General features: G+C 53.2%; 9 protein-coding genes across 9 annotated transcripts; 6 read left to right on the forward strand and 3 right to left on the reverse strand.

The window, feature by feature from the left end:
• Positions 1-12: 12 nt before the first annotated feature.
• On the reverse strand, positions 13-2,371 carry M406DRAFT_109105 (uncharacterized protein; the record flags this gene model as incomplete). The annotated part of the gene is made up of 2 exons (XM_040915335.1): positions 2,105-2,371; positions 13-2,021 (listed from the first exon to the last, which is right to left on the reverse strand). Exons 1-2 carry the CDS (start codon positions 2,244-2,246, stop codon positions 13-15), a joined length of 2,151 nt encoding a protein of 716 aa, XP_040774918.1. The 5' UTR covers positions 2,247-2,371.
• Positions 2,372-4,545: 2,174 nt separating this feature from the next.
• On the forward strand, positions 4,546-6,006 carry M406DRAFT_332397 (uncharacterized protein; the record flags this gene model as incomplete). Its single annotated transcript, XM_040920736.1, has 1 exon — positions 4,546-6,006. The coding sequence occupies one exon, from the start codon at positions 4,546-4,548 to the stop codon at positions 6,004-6,006; it is 1,461 nt and encodes a 486-aa protein (XP_040774919.1).
• A 925-nt stretch (positions 6,007-6,931) lies between these two features.
• On the forward strand, positions 6,932-7,738 carry M406DRAFT_75184 (uncharacterized protein; the record flags this gene model as incomplete). Its single annotated transcript, XM_040925812.1, has 2 exons — positions 6,932-7,216; positions 7,346-7,738. The coding sequence occupies 2 exons, from the start codon at positions 6,932-6,934 to the stop codon at positions 7,736-7,738; spliced, it is 678 nt and encodes a 225-aa protein (XP_040774920.1).
• Positions 7,739-8,799: 1,061 nt separating this feature from the next.
• M406DRAFT_261106 (acetylcholinesterase precursor) lies at positions 8,800-10,944 on the forward strand (the record flags this gene model as incomplete). The annotated part of the gene is made up of 2 exons (XM_040917416.1): positions 8,800-9,720; positions 9,799-10,944. 2 exons carry the CDS (start codon positions 8,800-8,802, stop codon positions 10,942-10,944), a joined length of 2,067 nt encoding a protein of 688 aa, XP_040774921.1.
• A 331-nt stretch (positions 10,945-11,275) lies between these two features.
• Positions 11,276-12,544, reverse strand: M406DRAFT_75186 (uncharacterized protein; the record flags this gene model as incomplete). Its single annotated transcript, XM_040925813.1, has 1 exon — positions 11,276-12,544. One exon carries the CDS (start codon positions 12,542-12,544, stop codon positions 11,276-11,278), a length of 1,269 nt encoding a protein of 422 aa, XP_040774922.1.
• Positions 12,545-13,621: 1,077 nt separating this feature from the next.
• Positions 13,622-14,237, forward strand: M406DRAFT_75187 (uncharacterized protein; the record flags this gene model as incomplete). Its single annotated transcript, XM_040925814.1, has 2 exons — positions 13,622-13,932; positions 13,997-14,237. The coding sequence occupies 2 exons, from the start codon at positions 13,622-13,624 to the stop codon at positions 14,235-14,237; spliced, it is 552 nt and encodes a 183-aa protein (XP_040774923.1).
• A 314-nt stretch (positions 14,238-14,551) lies between these two features.
• Positions 14,552-15,568, reverse strand: M406DRAFT_332401 (uncharacterized protein; the record flags this gene model as incomplete). The annotated part of the gene is made up of 1 exon (XM_040920737.1): positions 14,552-15,568. One exon carries the CDS (start codon positions 15,566-15,568, stop codon positions 14,552-14,554), a length of 1,017 nt encoding a protein of 338 aa, XP_040774924.1.
• Positions 15,569-18,731: 3,163 nt separating this feature from the next.
• M406DRAFT_75189 (uncharacterized protein) lies at positions 18,732-19,421 on the forward strand (the record flags this gene model as incomplete). Its single annotated transcript, XM_040925815.1, has 3 exons — positions 18,732-18,775; positions 18,955-19,088; positions 19,222-19,421. 3 exons carry the CDS (start codon positions 18,732-18,734, stop codon positions 19,419-19,421), a joined length of 378 nt encoding a protein of 125 aa, XP_040774925.1.
• Positions 19,422-20,952: 1,531 nt separating this feature from the next.
• Positions 20,953-23,591, forward strand: M406DRAFT_262831 (uncharacterized protein; the record flags this gene model as incomplete). The annotated part of the gene is made up of 3 exons (XM_040917540.1): positions 20,953-21,341; positions 21,455-21,907; positions 22,706-23,591. Coding segments are annotated over 3 exons (1,728 nt in total), but the record flags the coding sequence as incomplete, so codon positions are not given.
• Between the last annotated feature and the right edge of the window lie 338 nt (positions 23,592-23,929).

The following is a 23,929-nucleotide window of genomic DNA, read 5'->3' on the forward strand; positions in this document are numbered from 1 at the left end:
GCCGTAAGCGAATCAGAAGCTCCTCTCCCACGCCTGCCACCAAATTCCCATGTTGGCTGCCACTACCAGGTCCAGCATCTTCAGCCCTTCATCGTGCACGAGCAGCTTGCCCAACTTGGCACGGGTCCCCCTGTTTCCTCCACCCGCCCTCTCTCTCCCCAGCCCGCTAAAGTCAAACACCGGCTCGTCGTCCTCATCCTCATCCGCCTCTTGCCCGTCCGCGGCTACCTTCTCCCTCCCGCCCGGACTCTTCACCAGCATCCTGCCAAGGCCCTCCACCACCTCCTTGGCCGCGCGCTCGCGGTCTTCCTTGGACCCGAAGAGGTCTGTACTCGGCAGGCTGAAGCGCAGCTCGCTCACATCGACTTTATCGCTCATTGACCCTGCAAGGCTTGCACTCATGCCCCTCGACCTGCCGCGCTTGCGGCCGCTGTCGGCGGCGGTAGACGAGGCGGCGTCGCGGAGAGCCTGGGCCGCGACGAGGGGGTTAAAACCCTGCGACGTAGTATTGCGTGTGTGTCGGCACTTGAGGGAGCGACCGTTGGAGGCTGTGCGAAAGTCGCACTGCCCATCCCAGGGAGAGGTAAACGTGTAGCCCTTGGGTCTGAGGCCTGGACCAGGGGTCTGGAGGGCAGGTTGATCGTCCGCCGCTGCCGCCTTGTGTGTCGCATCGACATGCCCCTCGTTCTGTCCGTGGTGAGGGTGGGTCATGGTAGGGAAGTAAGAGGAATCGGCTGATGCAGTCGAGGCACCGCTGTCCTGCCGTTGGTGGGATGACACCTTGGGCGGCGGGTGGAGCGGCTCGCCGAGGTGATCTGTATCACTGGTACCGGTTCCGCTCCGGTCGCGCTTCCGCGAGGCAAACACCTCCTTCAAGTTATGCGTCCACGTCTTGCCGTACGTCATGACCACCTGCCTTCTGAACCCGCCCTCGCTCTCCTCGTGGTTCCCGCCGGCAGCTGCGTCCTCCTCCTGCTGCTGCGCCTGCATCTTGGCCGCCAGCTCCTTCATGTTCTGCGCCAAATTCCCCCCCGCAGAGCCTGGGCGTGCGGCATCAAAGTTAACCTTGGGAAGAGTTGTGGTGAAATCGCGAAATCGCGCGTACCCACTCGTCTCGATGTGGATATTGATAGCCGGATACCCACGTGGGTACTGTACAATGGGTAGTGCGTCTGGATGATTCGGATCGTGGTAAACAATCGTCGACTGGTATGAGGAGACCTTTCCAATGTTCCATTGGTGTCCTGTCCCTGGGTTGCGGCGAATAATGGTCAGCGAAAAGGGCGTGAACGGTTTCTGCTGTTTACTCCATGGTGACGGAGAGCGGCTTGGGGTCACTGGGCTCTGCAGCGCAGGGCTGTGGGTGGCGCGTATCTCGTCGAAGCTTCGCGGTGGAAGCATGGCGTCGAGGCGCAGTGGCGGGGCTGTTGGCCTTGGTGGGATGACCGGTCTCACCTCCTCAGGTGTTGGAGGCGTTACTGGTCTGACAGCTTCTGAAGGTGGAGGAGGCAGGTTTCCGACCAGCGATGGCGGGTCAGCCATCTGCCGTGGTCCAAGAGGCTTCCTGGCTATCGGTGCAGACGGAACAGGCACCTTGACAGGACGTGGTGGTGATGATGCTGCGGACAAGTCGGCTGGCTGCGCGAGGGTCCGCGTCGGGTCTCCTCCTCCCACTCCTCCCCCTCCCCCAATGGGAACATTCTCCTTGGTGGCCTGGAGCGATGGTTGATCGAGCGGTACGACTCTTTTCAGGTCATCGGTATTTATGCTGTCCATCGTAGGCGTCTCCAATACCGGTTGCTGGGCCACACCGGCGGATGTCGGCACAGGCTTCCTGATGATCCTGCGCTCCTGACTCCTGGTCGAGTCCATGCTTGCCCTTGGTGCATCTTCATGTTTGTGAGACCTTGGGGCCAGCAGTTCGTCTCCCAGATTATCCAGATGGATGTAATAAAGTGAGTTGGCCACATCCTCCCCCGTCACATTCTTCCTCTGTGGCTTGAAAGTTGACAAGATGACGTCTGACAGTTGACGTTGAGATGTTAGTTGACTGAACCCCTTTCCCCCCTCCTCTTCTGATCTTATGAGCGGGATGAGTGCTCACCGCGTGATCCAGGCACTCGTGATATATATAGACAGAGAGTTTCATGCCTTCCAACTGGGTTGATAGGGTACTGTGGAGGATGTGCAGCCAGCTGGTTGATGGCAGAAAGCGACTTGGCCTCGATTTGGGTCGGAGCCGCCATGACGAAGAATAACCACGACGACCGCACTTTGCTGAGAGCGCAGATGAGGGAGGTGGTCGATGTTGAGTAAGAATGGGGAGGCTTTTTCAATGAACGAGGCCAGTGGTCTGTCACTCGGCCCTGGCAGTCGGAAGAATTCCTTCTCAAGGTGTCTCGTATGTTGGGTTGTCAAGCTTGAGCTTTGCGTTTGGGTTTAGGTTGAGTTTGGGCTGCAGCAAATAATTAAGCTCAGTCTGGCAGCTCACTGCCACTAGCAGGTGGTTGGGGCCTGCAAAAGTGCCAAGTCGACGCCTCAGTCCAAGCGTCTGGGTCCTGGTGGGGGTCCCCTGCTTTTCTTTACTTTTTTTTTAGGGGCGGGTAGGGCCTTTTGGAGGCGCTGACGACGGGTGGTCCACCCCACTAAGCATGCCGGTAGAGGGGCACCCGTGGCAGTACTGGACACGTGCTGGGGTGCTGGCTCACTGCAGGCTCAGGGATAGGGAAATGCGTAGGGGACCCCCATTCAGGCTCCCTCAACTGTGTTTGAACTTTTAGTGTGCCTATAGTGGACTGGTGTCCTGCCCTGCTTGTCTTTCGATTGTCGGTGTCGTCGTTTGTTTTCCCCCTTCCTTTTTCTTCACTTCTTCCATCGTCGAACCGTGCAACAACGACAAACGAGACGGGACGAAGAAAAGCAAGCAGCACAAGGTGGCGCAGCAATATGCAGACTACCGAAAGGTGTACGAGATTTCGCGTCCAACGTGTCCAACGTGGTCAAATTCCAAGCCGCAGCCCGGGCGGCAAAAAGGCCTCGTCATCTGACGACAAATCTACCCAGGCACGCAGGCTTTGGGCAAGCACAGCGGAAGAACCGCGAAAAAGGGGGGCTGTGAAATAAGCAAAGCCGTCATAAACTTGCTTCTCACTTCAACTTTATTAATTCCACAGCAGCCAAGCAATATCCCATCTACCTAGCCTCCTCCGTTGGCTGACGATCTCAACAACCTTAGGATCCGAGAATCCCGAACTGACCATCTGTTAGTTACACGGACTCCTTTATACGGCCGGCACGGGCATGCCACGAGGGCGGATCCTGAAACCTTGTGCATTACATCACTCATCTCAGTTATCAGACGTCAGTCTCACCTGCCAAATCCCATCGAAGACCACAAGTGACGACCACAAGAGACTCACTCGTGTTCCTCGACCTATTCATTGATCGATTCATAGGCATGGGGCCAGCGTACCTTTTGTAAGGTCGTCAACCGTCCACAACTAATCACATACTTCTAAAGTGAACATGCCGAGGGACGAAACTGACATCGCGTGCAGCCAAAATCATGCATCTCAGCTTCTCTACCAAACCCTGAAACATTCTTCTAGGCTCAGCAGTGGATGTCAAAGCCAGCCCACCCACTTCCTCGTCGCTGATGGGACTCTGGGGCGGTGACACGTCGCATTTACGACAGGATGGCTTCCACGTGCGTACAGCATCACTTTTGGCCAGCTAATAATACGCTTCTTCTTCTGTTCTCTGTTTCATTTTTCTTACTCTCTTCTTTTTCTAATTAATTGATTCTTGCGCACCTTGCGAATCTCAGTGTCAGCAGCCACGTTCACGCCTCCTCGTATCCAAAGGGAACCGAGAGCGTCGCCAGTGAGACAGACGTAATGACTCTTCCTCAGACCTCTATATGCTTGTTGAAAACGTCACCGCAGGGCAGCACAAGGTCAACACAGAGAGGTGTTCATGGATTGTTGGACCCAATTCATAAAACATGACTGTGGCCACGGCCAGGTGTCAACATCTGTTGAAGCCACGACAGGAGATCCTAGCGGTATCGTAGACCATCTATCGTATTCTGATCCGTCATTGACTGCGCGATACCTTCTGCTCTTGTCCTCGGGAGAAAAACAATGGCTCTGTTTCTCACTTCAGACTCTAGCCACGAAAGCCAGTTCAGTATTGTTACCTCTGGCACAATCTCATTGTCACCTCGTCCATAGCAGTCGATTTGTTGCAGAACAGCACCTGTGTTAACCCACTCTTGCCATTCGGACAGCCTGATGACAGTCGTGAATGGGTGCTGCCGACAGCTTCAGAATGTTCAAGTTTGACGACATTGTTTTGCAACAGTCCAGACTAGAAACTCAGGATCGAATATGTATATATATCTACACGAAATTCATGCCTCACCAAGGAACTTTTCCCGTGTGTCATTCATCCTTCGCTACGCATACCACACACACACACTACGATACATGCTGTCGACACCGGCCGACCATCCACAGTCTTCGAACTGACCAACAGTTTTCGACCATGTCTCAACAACAACAATCTGCAGCCCCAGTACCCAACCCTAGCCAGGGGAGTGAGACCACTGCGGCTAACTTGATCAGCGACCTACGCAGACGCCTCGATGCCCACATCGAGGCCGGGGACCCGGGTGTACAAGCTGTCGCAGCTCTGGTGCTGGGCCTACCTTATTTCACCTCCCACTGTCCTGGCTACAACTTCATTCTGCGCCAGCCCAGATCCTTCATCGACTTTTGCAGGATCAAGACTCGCCTTGAGTCCCCAATTCCCCCTTATGAGTGGGATGATCCTCGATTCGTCACTGCGGAGGAATGGTCCGAGGACGCCATTGACATCCACCACTTCATCTATGTCCACCTGGTCACGCTCGGCCTGGTCAACGATCCCAGCTACCGCGTCCTGCTGCGGCAACCCACCCAGGGCCTCAGGACACCGCTTCCAGGAGAACTCACGAACGCACACTTCACGCCCACCTTCCTCTCCACCATGGTCGATCTCATGACCTCTGTCTCAGCGCCCAGCCCGGACTGCAATGTCTGGGGGTTTGAAATCCTGGGCAGACAGGAGGCTCTACGCCAAGTGGCTCGGGAGATGATCAATCCGGAGATGCGCTTTCTCCGGCACCCCAGAGTCAGAAGGCACGTTGCAACCCTTTGGAACAAAATCCGGCGATTGGACCTCTTCTCGCCTCCGGAAAGCCTCGTGGATGAAGCAGAGGCTGTGGTCCTCGCTGACCCTGACCGTCTGAGCTCGGTCATGGATGAAGCTGGCTTTCACGTCTTTGCGGAGATCGTCCGAAGCGATGACCCAAGCGATCGCGAAGCCTGGCACAGGTTCGCGGGCACGGAGGGATATGATGATGAGAGCCTTCCGGATGCTGATGATCGCGTCTCCCCTGACGGCGAGGACGAGGACATGCCTGATAACTCTGCATCTGACTCTGGCACCATGTCTATCGACGATGAAGCTGAACTTGACGTTGACGTTCGCAGAATCGAGGCTGTATATGCACGACTATGGCGAGAGGCTATTGAACTGTATCGCAACAACGACATCGACCCACCGAGCCCCACGGGCACTATCGCCGACTTCATTTTCCAGGACATCCGGGATCATGCAATGCAAGCTGGACTCACCGCTACCGATGCCATCGGCTTCGAAGAATTTGGTAACGTGGGCATGGACGACGAGCCGTTCCCAGGCTTCCAAGGCCGGTCCCCCTCCACCTCTGCAGCAACTGCACAGGTCGATGACGGCAACGACGGTGGGTCAGCTTTTGACTTTGACAACGAGTGCGTGTTCTGCACCTCGCAGTTCCTGGCTGATGGGGTCAATGCTGCTGACTTTCCCGACCATGAGCCCATGCGCAAGCTCCTCTGCGGCCACCTGGTCGGTGCTGTCTGCTTTGCTGCCTACTCGCGCAACGAGCGCTGCCCTTTCTGCTCCACTCCTACTCAACAGTGAGTGCTCATCTGTGGAAGAGACAAGGCATTACACTCAGACGGCACCTCGTAAGCGTGGGATTGATCGCTCTCTCAAAACCAGCAGGCCTGGCAATTTGACCGCTCTTTAAAAGAAGGGGGTGAAGGACATCTTCGATCCCCTGCACAATAGACTGTAGACTTCTCTCTTTGAGTAATGAAACTTTGATGGACCTTTGAACAAACATGACTTGCACCTAAATCATATTTCTCTCTTGTGACTTACCTTTCTCGAACTACTTACCAAGCCCAAGATAACTCAAAGGATTCCAACCACGCCTGCTGGCTGACAGCCAGACAGACAGTCAAAGACAGAGAGTCAGCTTGTTAATTGCTTTGTGTGTAATCGCCTTAATTGAATTTGGGTTCGTGGGAGTCTCGATTGGCACGGGTCCTCATCACAGGCCCTGGCTGCTCCGTCGCCGGACGTTCAGGTTTCGGCCCCCACACAGATTCCCAATTCTCATAAATTGAATTCGATCGCGATGGTTTACCATTGGTCATTCTCTTTCTTTTGCCTGGATAACTGGGCATGATACATGCTGCGGCCTTGCGAACGAGGCCAGCTCCTCCGCGGCCCACAACGCTGCTCGTCTATCCTCTGAACGGCCCCCGCGGTCGAACTGCCTGGTCCGGCCCGCAGCGGTGCTTGGAACTCTTGTTTCAAAACACAACGTATGGTCCTGGACGCTCAATCCAGAGATGCAGCCCCCATCTATCAAGTATCCATCTTACCCTGGTTCGGTATCCCAATGCGCCTGAGGCATAGCCCTCTGGACGGCCTGATGATGAGCAAGGCGTATAAATCGTCAGGCAAGAAAGCCAGGTGACCTCGTATTCTTGAATTCTCTTCTTTGTCTCTCTCTTCGTTTCCCAACGCACTATGTCAAGTACGAACGGACTCGACAATGGTCCTGATTAGCGTTCCCCAGCGGATAGACTGTTCTGTCCAGTGGCCCCGCGGTCCCACCGCAGGTCCCTGGACAGAACACCATATTCATATCAGCCAGGTCCCCCGCCACGAGAACTGGAAGCACGTCCTCGAGAGCAGTGACGTCTTTCACTGCTTCCACAAAATGTGCGCCGACTTCTTGGACAACAGCAGCCGTCGGAACCTGCCGGCTGATTTGGAGGACTTTGTGGCGGGCGAGCGGAAGGCCTATTTTAAAGCCTTTGCGGCTGCTCAGAAGAAGGTGAGCTTATAAATGAGGGGATTCCGTTCCACTTTTCTTTTTCTCTTTCTTTTTTTCTTTTCTTTCTCTCGCTGCTGGCCTGTGGTCAAAAACAAAACAAGAGAAACATTGTGCTCAACAAGATGACAGGTCCAGAAACGCAAGGTGGACACCGTCCGCCACGTGAGCTCATTCACGGAGAGGGTCAAGATGCTGCACTGTTACATGGACACCGTCCCTGCTGGGTGGGATACGCGGCGCACCGCCAGGACCAGGTTCCGACACGGTCCTGTGCTTGAGGCGTACGGGATCGAGCTTGGGGCGGAATATGCCTATCGATACGTGCGCCACAATAGAGTCCCTGGGAACGAGCGGGAGCGGCTTGCTATGGGCGACCAGCTGCGGGCTCTGGTGGGCGACTTGAAGATGTCTCGAGGGGTGGGGCGGCGTGTGGTTCATGGTGATAAGCGTGACGATGGGTTTGAGGGTGAGATGGATATGATGATCGAGATGTGGGCTCGTCGAAGCATCGTATCGGAGTAGGCGACTGTAAAAACTTCAAGTTTCATGTATTCAAGATTTGTACCTTAGTGCCTTTGTGCGGCATTCAATGCAGACATTCTCCTCTTGGGTCTTATGAAAATGTTGAAAGAGTCTGAAAAAGCCTCTTGATTATTTTCCAAGATGTAGCTTCATTGGCTCATCTACTGGATTAGAACTCAACTCAATAATGGGTACTTTGTGATGGGTTGCGCTTCGACTCTATTCGTATCCCCTCATCATCCGCATATGATACAAATTGTACCGAGAACAAACTGGTGGCGATGAAATGTCCAAGCTTGAACACCATTTGGCCTTCTCAAATAGCAACTTCTGCTTCCTTTTCAACTCCAAACTCATCCTGGGATAGGTCCGGCAGGTGTTTATAGGTATGCGGTCAGCATATTCTTGTGTATCTATTCTATAGGCTCGGTATATGCTGCAGTTGTGGACCAGCGCCATCTTGTAATCTCGGCTGCCGGCATAAATGGGTTCTGGTTACTCAGACGATTCTAAATGTGCAGAAAAGTGATTTTCCACCTCTCGGGTGAAATCTTGCAAGCTGCGCGTGCCCACAGGCATCAGAAGTGTTTGTCTGCAGGCTAAGTTGGAGGGAAAACAACCGGAGACGGTTAAATACGACTGACCACTCGCAGCGCAGCTGGCAGTTGTACCCTGTGTTTGTTCTGTGTACTTCCATACAAAGCATCAGCAAGGGCCCTGAACACTTGAGCCGCTAATGCTCAGAATACCAAGACTGTGCTAATTTATCCTGGGGAAATCTGGGGTTTCCTTCAGGTTATTCCGTACAGCCGGTTCGCCAGAGCCCGCATAGATGGGGCAAAAGCGAATTAGCTAGCAATGCATAATCATGGCAAGCTAGAAAAACTATGACGCTCGTACTCTTCTTTTGTTGCAGTGTACTATTGTTATTACTATATGAGAGCCTGGTCGCTGCCTCCCGTCAGATGGCGAGTTCGAAGAGCAACTGGACTGTCGACTTTCGTGAACTCGGCATGACTCCTCTCATCGACAGTGGCCGCATGGCTCTGTCCGCGCTTGCAATGACTTTTGCGGGGCTTGTCCAGGCTGCACCGTATCCAAATTCATCGTATTCCAACGCCGATACGTCCCTGACATTTGTGTACCAGAACAATCTGAATGCCTCGGACGATGTCAACCATGTCGGTGCCATCCTGTTAGACCCTGCATCGCAAGACGTCGGTGCTGCACGATGTGCTGCTCTTGGGGAATCTCTTTTGGCAATCTCTACCCTCGATACTCATACCGACGACTTTGAGCACGCCTTGTCGTATCTCGCATACGCCGGGCTGGTAGATGACAGCCAGAAATACTACGTACAGGACGGGGTGTTGTCTGTGACTTACTCGTCAGGAGGCAGCCCTGGATTCTCGACCAAAAAAGCCGACAATGAAACTCGGCCGCTGCCCATTCTCTGCACTCAATCAAGTTCTCAAAATGAGCCGACGACCGCTGTGGCCACCGTTTCCAATGAACTGAGAATCTCGTCTGCTGGAAATACTTATGTGGGCTTCCGCAACCAAAAGTCTTTCCGCTTCCTCGGGATTCCCTACGCCAACCCGTTCGAGCGCTTTGCATACTCAACAGTGTACAATGCTACTGGTCAGACGATCAACGCCACGGAATACGGTGCGGACTGCGCGCAGGCTGGCTCTACTGGCTCACAGGAGGATTGTCTGTTCCTGAACATCCAGACACCTTACATCCCGCAGGCTGGCTCCACCGACAACCTGAGGCCGGTCCTGTTCAGCATCCATGGCGGCGGCTTCACTAGTGGCAATGGCGGTGCCAGTTCCGGATTAGATGGAGGAAATCTAGCATCCAGAGAGGATATCGTCTCAGTGGAACTCAACTATCGCCTATCGACTCTTGGCTTTTTAGCTATTCCTGGAACAGATGTCAAGGGCAACTTTGGCATTGGGGATCAGGTGACAGCATTAGAAGTGAGTATAAGCCCCTTACTCTCTTTGAAGTCTAATGCCGCGAAATCAACAAGACACTGATGCATGCTTGTCTTACAGTGGGTGAAACAAAACATTGCTTCTTTCGGAGGTAACCCCAATAAGGTCACAATCATCGGAGAGTCCGCTGGCGCAGGCTCCGTGCGCACATTGCTCGGATCTCCGCCTGTGATCGAAAACACTCTCATCTCTGGTGGTGTTTCTCAGTCCAACCTTGGAGGTGGTAAGGCTCTCGGGCTGGATGGAGACTATGCCACGACTTACAGCTCTTACTACACCATTGAGCAATCGTACGAAATAGCCGGGCAGCAGATCATTGAAGCTGTGGGATGCAACGAGACGGACATCGAAGACCAGATCGCGTGCCTGAAAGCCGTGAACGCGACCACCATCGTCAATCTCTCCACGGTTGCGAGATATGTCGTGCAAGATGGCACCTACGTCAACACGGAGCAGCTCATTGTCACGGAGAAAAACGGCAGTCAAGCCTTCGTCCCGATCATCTTTGGCACGACCAACAACGATGGTGCCTCGTTTTGTAATTTCCCACTAAACACAACAACAAGCGAAGCTGAGGGCATCGCATACTCGTTAGATATCTCTCAGGATCAGGCCCAGCGCGTGATTGACAGTGGGCTCTTCCCATACTACGATTCGGGTAACCTTACTCTCGACACCTTCAACGTCTCGCAGCGCGTCTCAACCGACCTGCAGTTCCGCTGCATCGACGAGGCTACTGTCTTCGCTGCCGCTACCTCAGGGGCAGTCCCCGTTGCCTACTACTACAACATAGATCGAACATACGAGGGATATGACCCGCTCGGCCTAGGTCCGAGTTTGAACGGTGGAACTGATCCTGAAGGAAACTACTTCAGGCTTCACGGTAGCGACCTCGGCTTCACCTACGGCAACCAAGATCCGCTCCGCGACGAGCGTGACCTCCAGGCCAGCCAGCTCATCAGCGGATACTACGCCGCGTTCGCAAAGACGGGCTCGCCGAATCCTGATGAGGCGTACCTGAACGTACGTGGCTATACGAGCACGCTCGAGGCTGTACGCCAGACAGGTACTTGGGATCCTGTCTCGGGTAATACTGGGCCCGCGAAGAATCTGGACTATCCATCGCTGACGATTGATTTTCCCGAGACTCGTCAGTGCTCGTTTCTGAATTACAGTCTGAGCTACTATCTTGACGGCGGCTCTTAAGTCATTGTATTTGGTATTTAGTATTTACATTAAAGCTGGAAAATGAAGGCATTCAATTATCTTTACTTTTGGAACATACATTATATGATAATGCGAGTCACTAGGCATTTGTTCTTCAACAGCGTACATGCAAAGTACTTAGCAGAATGAAGTAACTTTTGGTATTCTCTCTTTAGAATGTAGGATTCTATGTAAATATCTGCCAAACGAAGGGGCTCAGCCGTCAGACCAGAACCCAAGATAAAATTTATACAAAAGAAAAGTGTGGTGACAACCAGTGTAAGCATAAACACTTAGCAACCAGATAATTATATCCACGGTGTGCGCTTATTCATAGATCACGCATGCTGTTTCCGTCCCTCAAGAACGTCAGAAGCTCGTCCATATTGAGTGTTTCGGAACCATCCTGGCCTCTCCTCACATCCATATCAGAAGCATTGCCGCAGTAGTAGCCATCATCCGAGGATGTCGCTCTCATGCTCCGAAGACGTCGGGTCTTCTGTTCCGTGCTGAACTGCCGCGTGGGAATGCTTGCGTAGTTGGAGTCGGGGAGCGAGACGGGTCGCCGCCGTAGTCGCTCCTCCTGGCAAGGCGTGCTTGGAAGTTCATCTGCGTGGGAATCGGCACTCATTTGAGACTGTGGAATATGACGAGCTGTCATCTCTGCTCGACCCATTCTTCCCAGGGGGGATTCATTAATTTGAGTAGTCAAGGCACGAATCTCTCTCTCAAAGGGTGCTGCTGGTATACCACAGTCGCCGCTCAAGGCCCGCCTTCTTGGGATTTCCACGGATGGCGGGCTACTTGAGGGCAGTCTCAGCGGTGCCACGTAGAAGGGCTTGATTATTGGGGAGTCTCGACGAGTATATGCCTTGCGTGTAGGTCTGTTATGGTAAGCGGCCGGGGGGAAAGTCGAAGAAGTCTTCTCACAGATCGGACGCCTGGCTGGCCACTCGATGCTAGGCCCGTATGAGTGGGTAGTCTCGCACTGCCGGGCGCACAGTGCTGCCGGGGGCAAGTCAAAGTCATCATAGCCTTGATAGTCTACAGGAGTTGCACGTTCAAAGGCTGAGACAATGGGTGACTGATCACAGTGGCGAGAAGCATCTGCAACACTGTCGAACCCAGAGTCCAAGGACCATGAGAATGAGCTGCAGCTGTGTTCATCGCTCGGAACAGGAGCAGGAATTGTGGTTACAATCTTGCAAAGTGCCGAGGCGGTGTGGTCGAGGTCGGTTAGATGGCGGTCGACAGCTAGGGAGATGGAGGGATCAGAAAGATAGGCGTCATTAACGCTTGTTGTGATTCCCCCGGGTCGGCTATACTGTACTGCCAGGGTGTCCAGATCATCTAGGGCGCCCTTGGCAGTCTCGAGCTTTGCTCTCAGGCGGCGGAGCTGTGCCTCAAGAGACAATGGCGTTGTAGTGACGCTGCCTTTGCGCTGGGTCTGGGTCTGGGCCCAGGGCTCAGTGCTTTGTGCACAGTTGGTATTTAGGTTTTGGTGTTCATCATTGGTGCAACTGCCTTGTCTCGCCTTCAAGGACCCGCGATGCAAGGCCGAGTTACGGCGGGTCTTCTCAATAGATGCCGAGTTACCCATCCTTGAGATCGTTGTGGCAGGATAACCTAGCGACACTGAGAGAAGATGGAGATGAGACAGGACCTGCCCGAGGTAGCCGAAGGAGTTAGGGGGTGTAAGTAGATCTCCAAGGCTGTTGATTGTTGTAAACTGACCTTAGAGGCTGGTATGTAGTGAAAGACTTCGAGGACTGCCTCGTTTATATATCTTTCGATGGATATTGCGTGCGTAGTGGTTTAACAGCATTGTGATAGGATAATGCTATTGTTACTTGTAGCGACCCAATGTCATTGTGCAAGCCATTCACCCAGAAGAGATAGATTCTTTGTTCATTGGGGCCAATACGTCTTAGATTCAATCAATTTCTTCACATTAAACTCCCATTGAGTGACTGAACAAAGCAATAGCACTTGATGAATTGCTTGTATGGATGCTAGCGTTCGGATTGAACCAGTGCGCAGAATCTCCCTGTCTAATTAGATCCTTTCTTACCGGGCTGGTGATATCCCTCAGTTCAACAACTCACGCATCTGCAGCTCAAACCACGATGTCAACTGTTATTGACAAATACACCTCTTTTTCACGCTTGGGTCATCTTTGTCTGCATCGTACTTCGGCCAACAGCAGAAACACCACATACGAAACTATCTATGCAACGCATTATACGCATTGGCCCTTGAGACGGGAGCAATTTCAGCTCTCACAACATGTATATATCCGGGATTGGAGCGGTGACTCTACCAGAATGTTGACCGGTCAACGCCGATTTCGTTCAGTTTTCTTGTCGAGACTGGCAGTTCAGGGAGACAGCCCAGCCGGCCGTGTGCTTAGGACGAGCTGGGCGCGTGTTATTCCAGTCACCGTCTACCTTCAAATTACAGACTCTGAGGCTACTCGTGAGAAGTTTAAACGACCGGCGAGGCTCGTCCGCCCGACTCAGGAATAAAGCAAGTCTCCTGTACTCCCTTAACTTGTAGGACGAGAACTGATACCATGATAAAACTCCTCGAAGAGTATGGACCATATCTTTCAACAGCGGGTTCAGATGACTGGGCACATCACCGCAAGGTTCTCGTAGCATAATCTAAAGAGAGTACCATGAATGTCGCCTGGAATGAATTACTTCACCAAGCCGAGGGTATGTTGACATATTGTGATACCTTCGAGATCAACACTCCAAGTGCGCGACACGATCTCAAGACCCTTGCAATCGACGTCCTTGCCGCGATGGCTTTCAAGAAGTCATATGATTTTCGTGGATCTTCCAACATCCAGGACGACAACAGCAGCTACCGTAATACGCTCCAGACTGCCCTCGATAACGCAATTCTCATTATGCTCATTCCCTACAGGTATCTCAAGGGCCCACTCATCCTAGACAAGCTAGTCAAGATCGGCGATGCTGCAAGGTTTTTAAAAGCCATATGAAGGTTATGCTAAAAAGATGAATGCTTTATGCGAAATCAGAGCCAGGTCTGGTGGCATGATGAGTTCCTTCATTCGCGCCCCTAACATTCATGCCCGAGAAACCGCAACGTCACCGGAAATTAGGGCCAGTAAAAATGGCAAGAAAGGGCTATCATTTGATGAAATCTTGAACAATATTCTCATACTCAACTTTGCCGGTTATGATACAATTACCAACGCTCTGGGATTCGCTCTATACCTCTTGGCTATACATCTGCTATACATCCCAAAGTGCAAGACTGGCTAGCCGAGGAGATTACAACTACCATGGGAACCTCAGGCAATTCGGCCGAGGAGAAGGATGTCTTGAATGCAATATCGTTTCCTCACAGCTGGATTGGAAATTCGTCCTAAGACAATTTTCAGGCATGTATAGCGAGGCATTGACTAAATCAAACATCAAAATAGTCCTGGGTATTATCAAAACAACTGCACCATGCTATCATGGTGTTTGGTAAGCAAGACGCCCATACTCCGAACTCCACTCCTACTGCCTACTTAAAACATGTATAGGGCAATGCATCAAAGCCGTGCCTTCTCCAAATTCTGCTATGACAACGGCTAGTCATCTTCCGCTGGCATCCATGGGAATACGTGTGTAATCCTCCGACCATTCGGAAGTAGGTCACGCCTCTCATTGTGCTGCTCCGCCAGCTCCTGCTCATGATGGATGCCCCCATGAAGAGAGAAACGCTCCTCTTCTTTCGTATCAGCCGAGTACTTGGCCGTCTTCTCCTCCTCATGCGACTGCTCATTATCGTCGGCCCAGGGCATCCGCGGCGCCTTGGTGGGTGTCGAGTGCCCGGACTCATCCGTCCATACCGCGGTAGGCGAGCTGGAGCTTACAGGGCTGATGGCGACCTCGTGCATGTGACGACCAGCTACCTCTCGCTCGTAGTCCTCCTCATCCTGCTCGTCACCTATGAGGAACTGTGGCGAGTTCAGCAGGCCAGGCCCTCTTGCACCAGGCGATCGTGCCTCAAGGTGGTGTTCCTGTCCAGACATTTGGCCGCGCATGGCCATATTTGCGCTGGACTGGTACCCGTTTACGTTTGCCATATGCTGGCCCCGCCTTGGTTGACCTGCACCAGGGAGAGAGCCGTCCTGGAACACCTCGGTGGTGATCCCCTGTTCGTCCTGCCAAGAAAACCGGTCCTGGTCGGCGATGGCATTGGTCTTGTCAGCGTGGCCCTTCCACGCGTTGAAGTCAAGACACTTCTCCTCGTCCTTGTCATCATCGCCTCGGAGCGTGGGCGTCGAATCGGCGCTGCCTCGGCAGCCAAAGTCCAGCTCGTTAGGTGTCGCGTCTGCTGATGCGTGCACGCGGCTCCGCTTGTTGCACAGCAAGGCCTCGCATGCACCGCCGAGGCAGCAGAGCACCAGGACACCGACCATGATACTGAGGGAGATGACTACGATCTCCCAATTGGACAGACCCGAGGCAGTGGATATGCCTCCACTGGAGTCGCGAATGTCATGTTGTCGTTCGTTTTGTTGCAGTTCTGGTTTGGGTAGGCATAGCGAAGGGGTGGTTAACAACCCGAGCACCAAGGCGGTGACAGGTACACCTCGGGACATCGTGCAGGACGAGAGTTTTCCAATGACTTATTTTTCAAAGTATCTGGTTGTGTAAAGGGATGGAAGCGTCGTAGGCGTCCAATGATATCTGCATGTGAAAGTTCGGTTTTCAGCGCGTCCAAGTGGACGGCGATTGCTGGGAGTCAATTGACAAGTACTCTCGAACAGCATCGCAATTTTTTGAGTGGAAGACTTCCACTTTTACAGTCTTTAGATTTCTTTGTGGCCCCTCAGTTCATTCAACGAAAGAAAGACTCTGTCTCGTTGTTTCATCTCCGAGACTGTCCTCGAACGTGTTTGCGGTCTGGAGTCAGCATGGCCTGGGTCTTGTGTAGAAAACACGGTCAAGAAAGAGTAGACAGAACGATGGGCGGGACCAGTCCTATAGACCTCTTCATTTGGCCATAGCAAAAATCCTTGATGGTTTTCGGTCGCGGTCTGATACGGAACAGACGGTTGCTGACAAGCGGCCCGAGCAAAGTGCAGGTGGTTGCTGACGGGGCCTGAAGTTCGGCCGTGAGACGACCTCCGCAGTACAGGGCGAAACACCCGACGTATGGCCCCCGTCAGTAGCAAGGGGGTTAGATGCTAATTGGAAATTACGTCGTTCATTATTGTTGCTGCCATAGTCTGGCGGTCGATTGCCAGTCTATGTTCAGGGTGGGCGTACCGTTCCATAGAATCACGGCGCATCAATGGCTTAGGTTCTGCTCTAGTTACTAATTATTGACTAAGTGTGAAGCTCGAATTAGTATTCATCACTGCTGTCATATTGATCAAGTGCGCGCTTCGTGTATGGAGGAATGAAGAAACAAAATGAGAATGGAGGTGACAGTGTAAGGTATGCTTTTCTGGTACTCAAGTTCTAGGTTTCAGCAGAAAAGTATATCTTCCTCATCACCCAAAGTCCAAGTTATCCAGCCCTCATACTCTCAGCATCACCTAACTGTCTCAAGAAACTACCCAGCTTCTTTAGCCCGGCATGAAAACTAATTTTCAAATTTCTGCCACCGGTCCAGGGATGTACTTGTTCTGCCTTCTCTACGTAGTCTTTTTGATTTATACAGATAGAGTCCTACCAAAGAGCACGCGCTCTGGCAGGCTTGCGAGCGTGACGAAGGGAATTTCGTAGGCTAACGGTGATAAACAGATGGTTCCCGTCACAAATGATTGATTCGGTTTGATCTGGCGTGCTCTAGACCTATGATATGGCCTTAAGAGATTGGGTCGCTGAGTTGGAGACGACGAGGCTGCAAATAACAGGATCCTGGCCTTCTCCGGGAAGGAGAAGCAAGTATCGGATCCATGGCCCCCGAGGAAGTATGTCTCAGACGTACCCGTCAGATACTTTTGGAGAGTCCTGATTCTCTCGTGGCGGACCCAAGGCCATTCTATCCGGCCAACTCATTGTTGGTACAGTTGGAAGCATATTTACAGTCAGTACTTACGAGTCAAGCAGGCGATCAGTACCAGCTCAAAAATTGAACCTTTGGGTTGATCTGCGCGGCTGGACTATAGTACGATACTGCACCGTGAATTGACAAATGAGGGGCAATCAAAGGATACGGATGGGGGGCAGGGGGGGGGGAATCAACATTTCCTTGCCTTCTAGTCATCACGTGAGCTCCAAGCAGATCTGCCAACTTTTCCCCCTCCAAGAACTTAAAAAGGGTTTAAGATATACCACACACTCACACACACTCAACGGCTCGATGTCATAATCATGAGCATGAGCAACCCTCGGTAACGAATCCAGATTGAGCAAGGCGACTTCTGAAACTACTTCACGCGACCATAGCTGCTGGCGCTTCTTTTTGCTTCTCTTCCCCGCGTTCATCCTGCCGGCGGGGAAGCCTGGAAATGGATGCCACCCCCGCGGACGATCCCTCGGTTCCGTACGGTCGATCTTGCATTTCTACAGTAGTCGGCTGCACCTAGATTGCCATGTGAATGAAGCCCTGACGTCGACATTGAGGAGGCAGGAGAGTGCACGCACGTGGTAATTACAGGTTCCTTGACGGGACTGCTGTGCTTTACTTTCCCCAACCAAATTGGGATGTCTACACCGCTAACACGTGCTATATAGCACAGTACTATGGTGTAGTGAGTTATAATACCAGCCTGTGTGCCAAAAATTGGGGAAACAAAGGTCGACGTCACGGAGGCGAGGGTCTGTTTTAGTCTGTTGATCGTCCTGCAGACCCGCAGCAAGCACCCCCTTATCAATTGACACTCAAAGAGTCAGAAACATGTGGGCGGATGGCTCTGCAATTTTATGATTGCGATGATCATGAGCTGAAAGTCGTGCTTCGGATGAGACGGACCACGGAAATCCCCACTGAAGATCGTAGACAATGGTGGACGAGTACAGACTATTATGTTAGTACTTTGGCGCTACCAAAACGACCATTGAATGAAGAATTGATGGCAGGTTTTGGACGTATCCTCAAGCTGCAGAGTTGGACGATCAGCAATGAACCTAAGCGCGTTGCATTCAAGATTTTTAATGTTGAATGTCTTCACTTTGGAAACGTAGACAACGAAAATCCAGACCGCAACCTTGCCATGGCGTACTACTACTGATGGTACAACACATAGGCAACTCGCTACAATTGTTTATCGGCGGAGATCCGATCCGGGAAATTCTGTGGCGCTGCCTCGACGGGTCGGCACAGCAGCGCCGGGCCTCCGGGTGCGCTGTTCTCCCCACTGGAGCTCCAGGATCGTGCCTGGGCCACGCGTCAGTAGCTTCTTCAGCTTTGTCGTCCTAGCAGCTTGTCAAATCTCATCAGCCTGTCGTGGTCACGCCATGGTGTGGTGGGGAGTGGGTACGCCGAGCCCAAGCCATCGCTTCTCTATTGAGGCCTCTCTTTAAGGCCAAGACTTGCTCGGACGCGACCGGCAATAAGAATCTGAAAATTGGGTCGAGGATCCCAACTGTGATGAAGTTTGACATCTTGAACGAGGAGGCATAGGACGACCATTCTAGAGTCCAGTCCGCCAAGAGGGCTGGGCGCGGAGAGTCAGAACCGCTGACAGGATTGACCTGACTCCAACGTTTGCTGGTCGCCCATAAGTTCGACCCTGACGCACTATCATCGGCGTGCAGAAACTCCGTAGCCTGCACAAAGGGCCTCTTTCCTATCTCCGATGACAAGTCAGCATGGCCCGTTCCACTGTCTCACAACACAGGTGGGCTGAGGAGCAGTAAGAAGGAACCGAAAGGGCGTAGCTATCATTAGTGGAGAGAAAAAAAGGCTTGACTGATAGGACAAATTGCGAAAGAGAAATGGATCTCGGTAGCTACCGTTAGTTTTAGTCCGACAGCGTGGTACGCTACACAGATAAACAAACGACTGAATAGTAAAAAGTATATTGTGCCACAGGCAGAAATCGTGGTACCAAAGTACCTATCGTTCTGTCGCGGCAGCGCAGGCAGGCCGGAATCTAGAACCTGGCCCACGTGCACATTCCGGACCGTCCATCCCAGGGCAACCCCCCATCAACCTGTCCGCTGCAGGTAGGAGTCTGGAGTGGTCTGCAAAGCAGGGCCACACACACTAAGACGAAGGGCTGCATATACAGTAGTCAGTCGCCTTCGCCGCCGCACCAATAGTCAAGAGGAAGCTGACCACCTGGTACTATGTATGCAGTGCACGGTGGCGGCCACTCGCGATGGAAGGAAAGGAGAAGGACGACTCATAAACACACATGTCCAGAATTCACTACCACCAGCCTTATCAGGAAGCACGTACGAGATCCCGATTTTATGAAACTGCGATTGGATGGGTTGGGCGCCCCCATCGGTAGCCGAAAAGGTTATGTTGCCCCGCAAAAGATCTCACCGTACTGAGGTAATGAGGGTACGCATGCGCGCTCAGGTACTATGGTAGTAGCAGTAGTACCTTAGTACTATAGTAAGTGCTATGGTAGCGGTAAGTGGGGAGGACCGACGATCACATGAGGAGAAAGAAAGCGACAGAGGAGAGAAAAAAACAAGAGGTGAATGTGATTCCTCGGCTGTGTAGCCCCGTCTCTCACTGGTTCCACCTACATCGACACTCACCAGCCGGGGCCGGGGCAGAGGAAGGGGTGGACGCGCCATGTCCACCATTACGACAGGTCGAGGTAGATCCAAGATAGTAGGCGGTATTCCAAGGTCGATGGGATTGTCCGCATTATGGTCCTCTGCAGTTTTGGAGGGGCTCAATGGAACCCTTTCCCCCTTGCTGATTTTCTTTTAATACACGCAGAAACATGGAGCGAGAGGATGTGAAAAGACTTGTTCATGCGAGTAATGCTTTCATTTTGTAAGATGGCACTTAAAAGCGACTATCGAAATCAGTACCTGAGAACGCTGGCAGTAATGTCATGCTATCGTAATATGAAGTGAGAAGAGTTAAAGGCACAGAGAGGAAGAGATGGTTTGCGGAGAATTAAGACAGCTTTTTCTAGAGCGGGGCAATATGCCGATCAAATCCCCTGTTCCTTGGGGCGAGGGGGCCCTTGTCTGTCCTCCTCATCCTCCTCCTCACTCTTTCGGCCCCCTCTGGCCCCCGTTCTCTCTCTCTCCTTCCCTTGGCACGCTCGCCACTTTGTGCGCCGAGGCCCCCGTTCGTCGATGGTTTACCTTTTCGTAAGGACCCTGGTTCCTGGGCCTTGCTTGCCTTCGACGTCACGCTAGAAGAGAGCGGGCCTGGTTCGCTGGTTCGACACCCTGACGCTGCACTGCAGCACCGTCGAGCTGCCGCTTTTTGCTCTCCATGTGCTATAATGCTATGGCCGATCCAGATATCCCCATCCCAGAACGGATACTGGATCGTCGACTCCGTACCTACTCTGGTACCCTTGTGTGGAGGACAGATGGGGTTTGTCAATGTGACCCTGCATCCAGCTCAGCCTAGTCAAACCATCGTGCCCTGCTGATGTAGCAGTAGAGTAAAAAGGCTGTGATGCCCCCCTCTAGACGTGCTGATAAGTCGTACCTAGAAAGTTCTACCCACACCTCTGGATCCTTTTTCCTTTCGTCTTCCCTTTTTCCAATCCTGGCTGCCATCCTCCTCTCAAAAGAAAAAGAGTGGCAGGATACGACAATTTTGACAAATACCTAGCTCCAGTATTTACTGGTAAACAGAGAATAAGAGCCAGCAGGCCGTAGCTGGTAATGCACAGCGATATGGATTTAATGTAGGCACCGTTCCCTGCCCCCCCCCCCCACAATACTCAACAACCCGCCAGCGAGTCTGTGCTTTGGCGCACTCCCATTACTGGTTGTCACCACAAACACATACCATTGTTGCGCGTCAATGTATTGTAGTGGAAGGTCGTACCTTGGTTCAAGGAATCATTGTTGTTAACACATTATTGTCGAACCTTATAGATCCATAACCACCGGCTGCTTTGCGGCGAGCAACGCCATCTCCAAAACATCGCCTGCCCTGCGCCTCTTCATCCGAGGCGTGCGAGAGGCACGGGTTGAGCTCGATGCCACCCTGGCCGAGATACAGTCACTAGACGGCGTCCTAGACATCCTCAAGGATGATGCTACCTCATTTCCGCCGGACCTGGCAAGGCGCACGCCGGCGCTGCTCGAGCACTGCACGGCTATTATCAACCAGATCGAGGGATATATGCACGTCTGCAATGGCCTGGGTCTGACGGCGAGGGAGAAGAAGTTTAGGTGGCTTGCCATCAAGGGTGACATGGTGAAGCTGAGGTTTACTCTGGAGGGATACAAGTCCATCTTGGCTGTCGTGACGGACCTGGTCGGCCTGTGTGTTTATCTTCTCCTTCTCCTTCCTTCCCTCCTTACCAATGTTTCCTCGTTGCACACACTGCTGGCAGCAGAGACGCTGACTTGTATTTCTTCCATGTCCATTCACACAGAACCAAATCTAGAAGGGATAACGACGGGCTTTCCGTTTCCAGCGACTCGTCCCGTTACCTCGAGGCCGTGGAGAATCAAGCAGCCGCGAACGACGACATCAAGAACGATCTGACCCACATCATGGCAGATATGGGCAGCCTGCGCGGCCGTCTTCAGGGCGACTTCCGCTCCAACTACGCCGTGTCGGACCTCGAGAGCTACTTGGATGCCATGCAGCTGCACGCCACCAACCTGAACTACCGGATGGAAGCAGAGAGGCTCGACAACGCAGAGGAGGGCGCTCTCCCGCGTATTCCGCGCAGGGCGGCTGGGCGCGAGGATCATCGACACGCTTCTGCAGGATCCAACTCCTCCTCCCTGGGTGATGAGCCGGACAGTGCTATCGACATGAACGACGGCCCTCCATTCCCAAGCCCGAGATCGCCGACCAGAGAGAAAGAGCCCAGCCTACGGTCTACCTCTGCGCCATCTCACTCAGCCACACAGGACAGAGACAAACAACCGCTCCCCATTTCTGAGATTGACGAGTTTCTTGACGAGCTTGATGGCGAGAACAACAACGCAAACCGCCCACCGACGCCTCCTCCAAGGGCCAAGCGACGCAGCCACTCACCCTCGCCGACAGACCAACAGTACGAACCCGGCACGGCCTTGTCTTCTTGTTTCTCGGACGGCACCCTCCCTGGCATTGCACGACCGTCTTCAGTGGCGCGCAGTGTGAGCGAATACAGCGCTGTGGTACACGACTCCGAGGGCAACCCTATCGTGCCCAGGCGCATGAGCTCTCTCCTCCGCCGAGCCGAGTCTGATGGCGATGCCGTCTCCACGCTGGGCGATCTGTTGGTCATCCGGCCTCCCTTGAGCGATGCTGGGTATGATGGCTTGGATGACAGGGCCGTCATTACCACGACCATTGTTGGAGGTGCAGCGGCACGAAGTAACAGCAGCCTGGGGGATATCAACAGCAGCCATACCAGAAGTAACAGCAGCCTCAGCGGTGCAGTACCGTCGTCCATCCAGGAGAGCAGGATCGGGAGGAGTAATAGTCGATTGTTTGGGCGCAAGAATTCCTTTAGCGTGCCCGCTCGATCCACCAGACCTCAGTCGAGCGCAGCCCTCATGTCGCCTGCTCTGAAGACCCACGAAGAGAACTCAGTCATGGGAATAGTCTCAACCTCGACGGCAACAGCAACAGCCAACAACAAAACCTCGATGGACACGATCAACACCACGACAACACAAGGCGGCAGCAGCAGCAGCAGCCAACTCCGCCCGCCCACGGCAGCATCTTCCAAGGCAGGCAGCGTCCGCAGCACCAGCTCCCGCCTCTCCTCTGTGTTCCATCGCCTCAGCAGCTTCCGCCGCCCACGCAACGAGGTGAACACCATGGCCGCGACCGCCGTTCTCGAAGAAGATGCCGAGCCCGACGATATCTTTGGCGTGTCGCTCAAGAAGTCAATGCAGATGGCCTCGGCCAGCGTGCGCACCCACCACGACGGGTCCAAGGCCTCCTCGCGGCGCGAGTTCCCGCGCTGCGTCTTCATGTGCGTCACCTTCGTCAAGGAGAACGGCGGCGTGCGCGTGCCGAATATCTTTGGCGGGGACTACTCGATCGGGTGCGGCAGCGACAGCATCGTGCGCGTGGCCGCGCTGAAGGAGGCGTTCAGCACGGCGCCGTATTATGGCGAGGGCAATATCGACTGGAGCGCACATGATGTGTACGATGCTGCCGAGCTGATCATCCTGTTCCTGCAGCAGCTGCGCAAGCCTCTCATCACAGAAACCGTTGCCAAGCGGTGGATTGTCATGTCCAAGCAGGCCACCCTGCCTGGGTCTATGGGCATGCGCCTCGACTCGTGCATCGACTTCTGGGATGAAGCTCTGCTCGGGATCAGGGGCCCTGCGAGGAGTTTGTTCAAGCTGCTGCTGAACCTGTGGGGCGACGTGGCGGATGCTGCGGAGTTGAACGATATGACGGCCGAGAGGCTGGCTTCGAGACTGCTCAATCCGCTTATGCATCTGCCTGCGGGCAAGTACACGACGGATTATATGCTGGGTCTGGCGTTTCTGATTCGCAAGCGGAGCGAGTATGCCATCATGCTGAGGGAGGGGAGGAAAAGTCATGCTGCGTTTTGAAAGACAGGGCTATGACGTGGCGAAGTAGAAGCAGAAAGGGTGCTGCCCTCTTGCACGGCTGACTGGTCTGGTGATTCTCAAATAGCTTCATCTGCTCACCTCCTGAGTCCTGTGGCTGCAGTACATGGACGCCCAAGGAGGAAGACGTCACACTCTTTGGCTCAGGCTCTTGTCTACAGCGATTCATGCCTCAGCTGTGCAATCGCTTGCCACAGCATACCATTCTCTGTTGTCGTTTTTCTTTACTTTTTCTCCCCTTCGTTTTTCCTTTCAGCCCTTGTCTTTACTCTAAAATATACCCTCTCACGTTCTTTTGGATTTTGTTTACTTCGTCCATA

This window comes from Cryphonectria parasitica (assembly GCF_011745365.1).
Source record: "Cryphonectria parasitica EP155 unplaced genomic scaffold M406scaffold_6, whole genome shotgun sequence".
Lineage (NCBI taxonomy): Eukaryota > Fungi > Ascomycota > Sordariomycetes > Diaporthales > Cryphonectriaceae > Cryphonectria > Cryphonectria parasitica.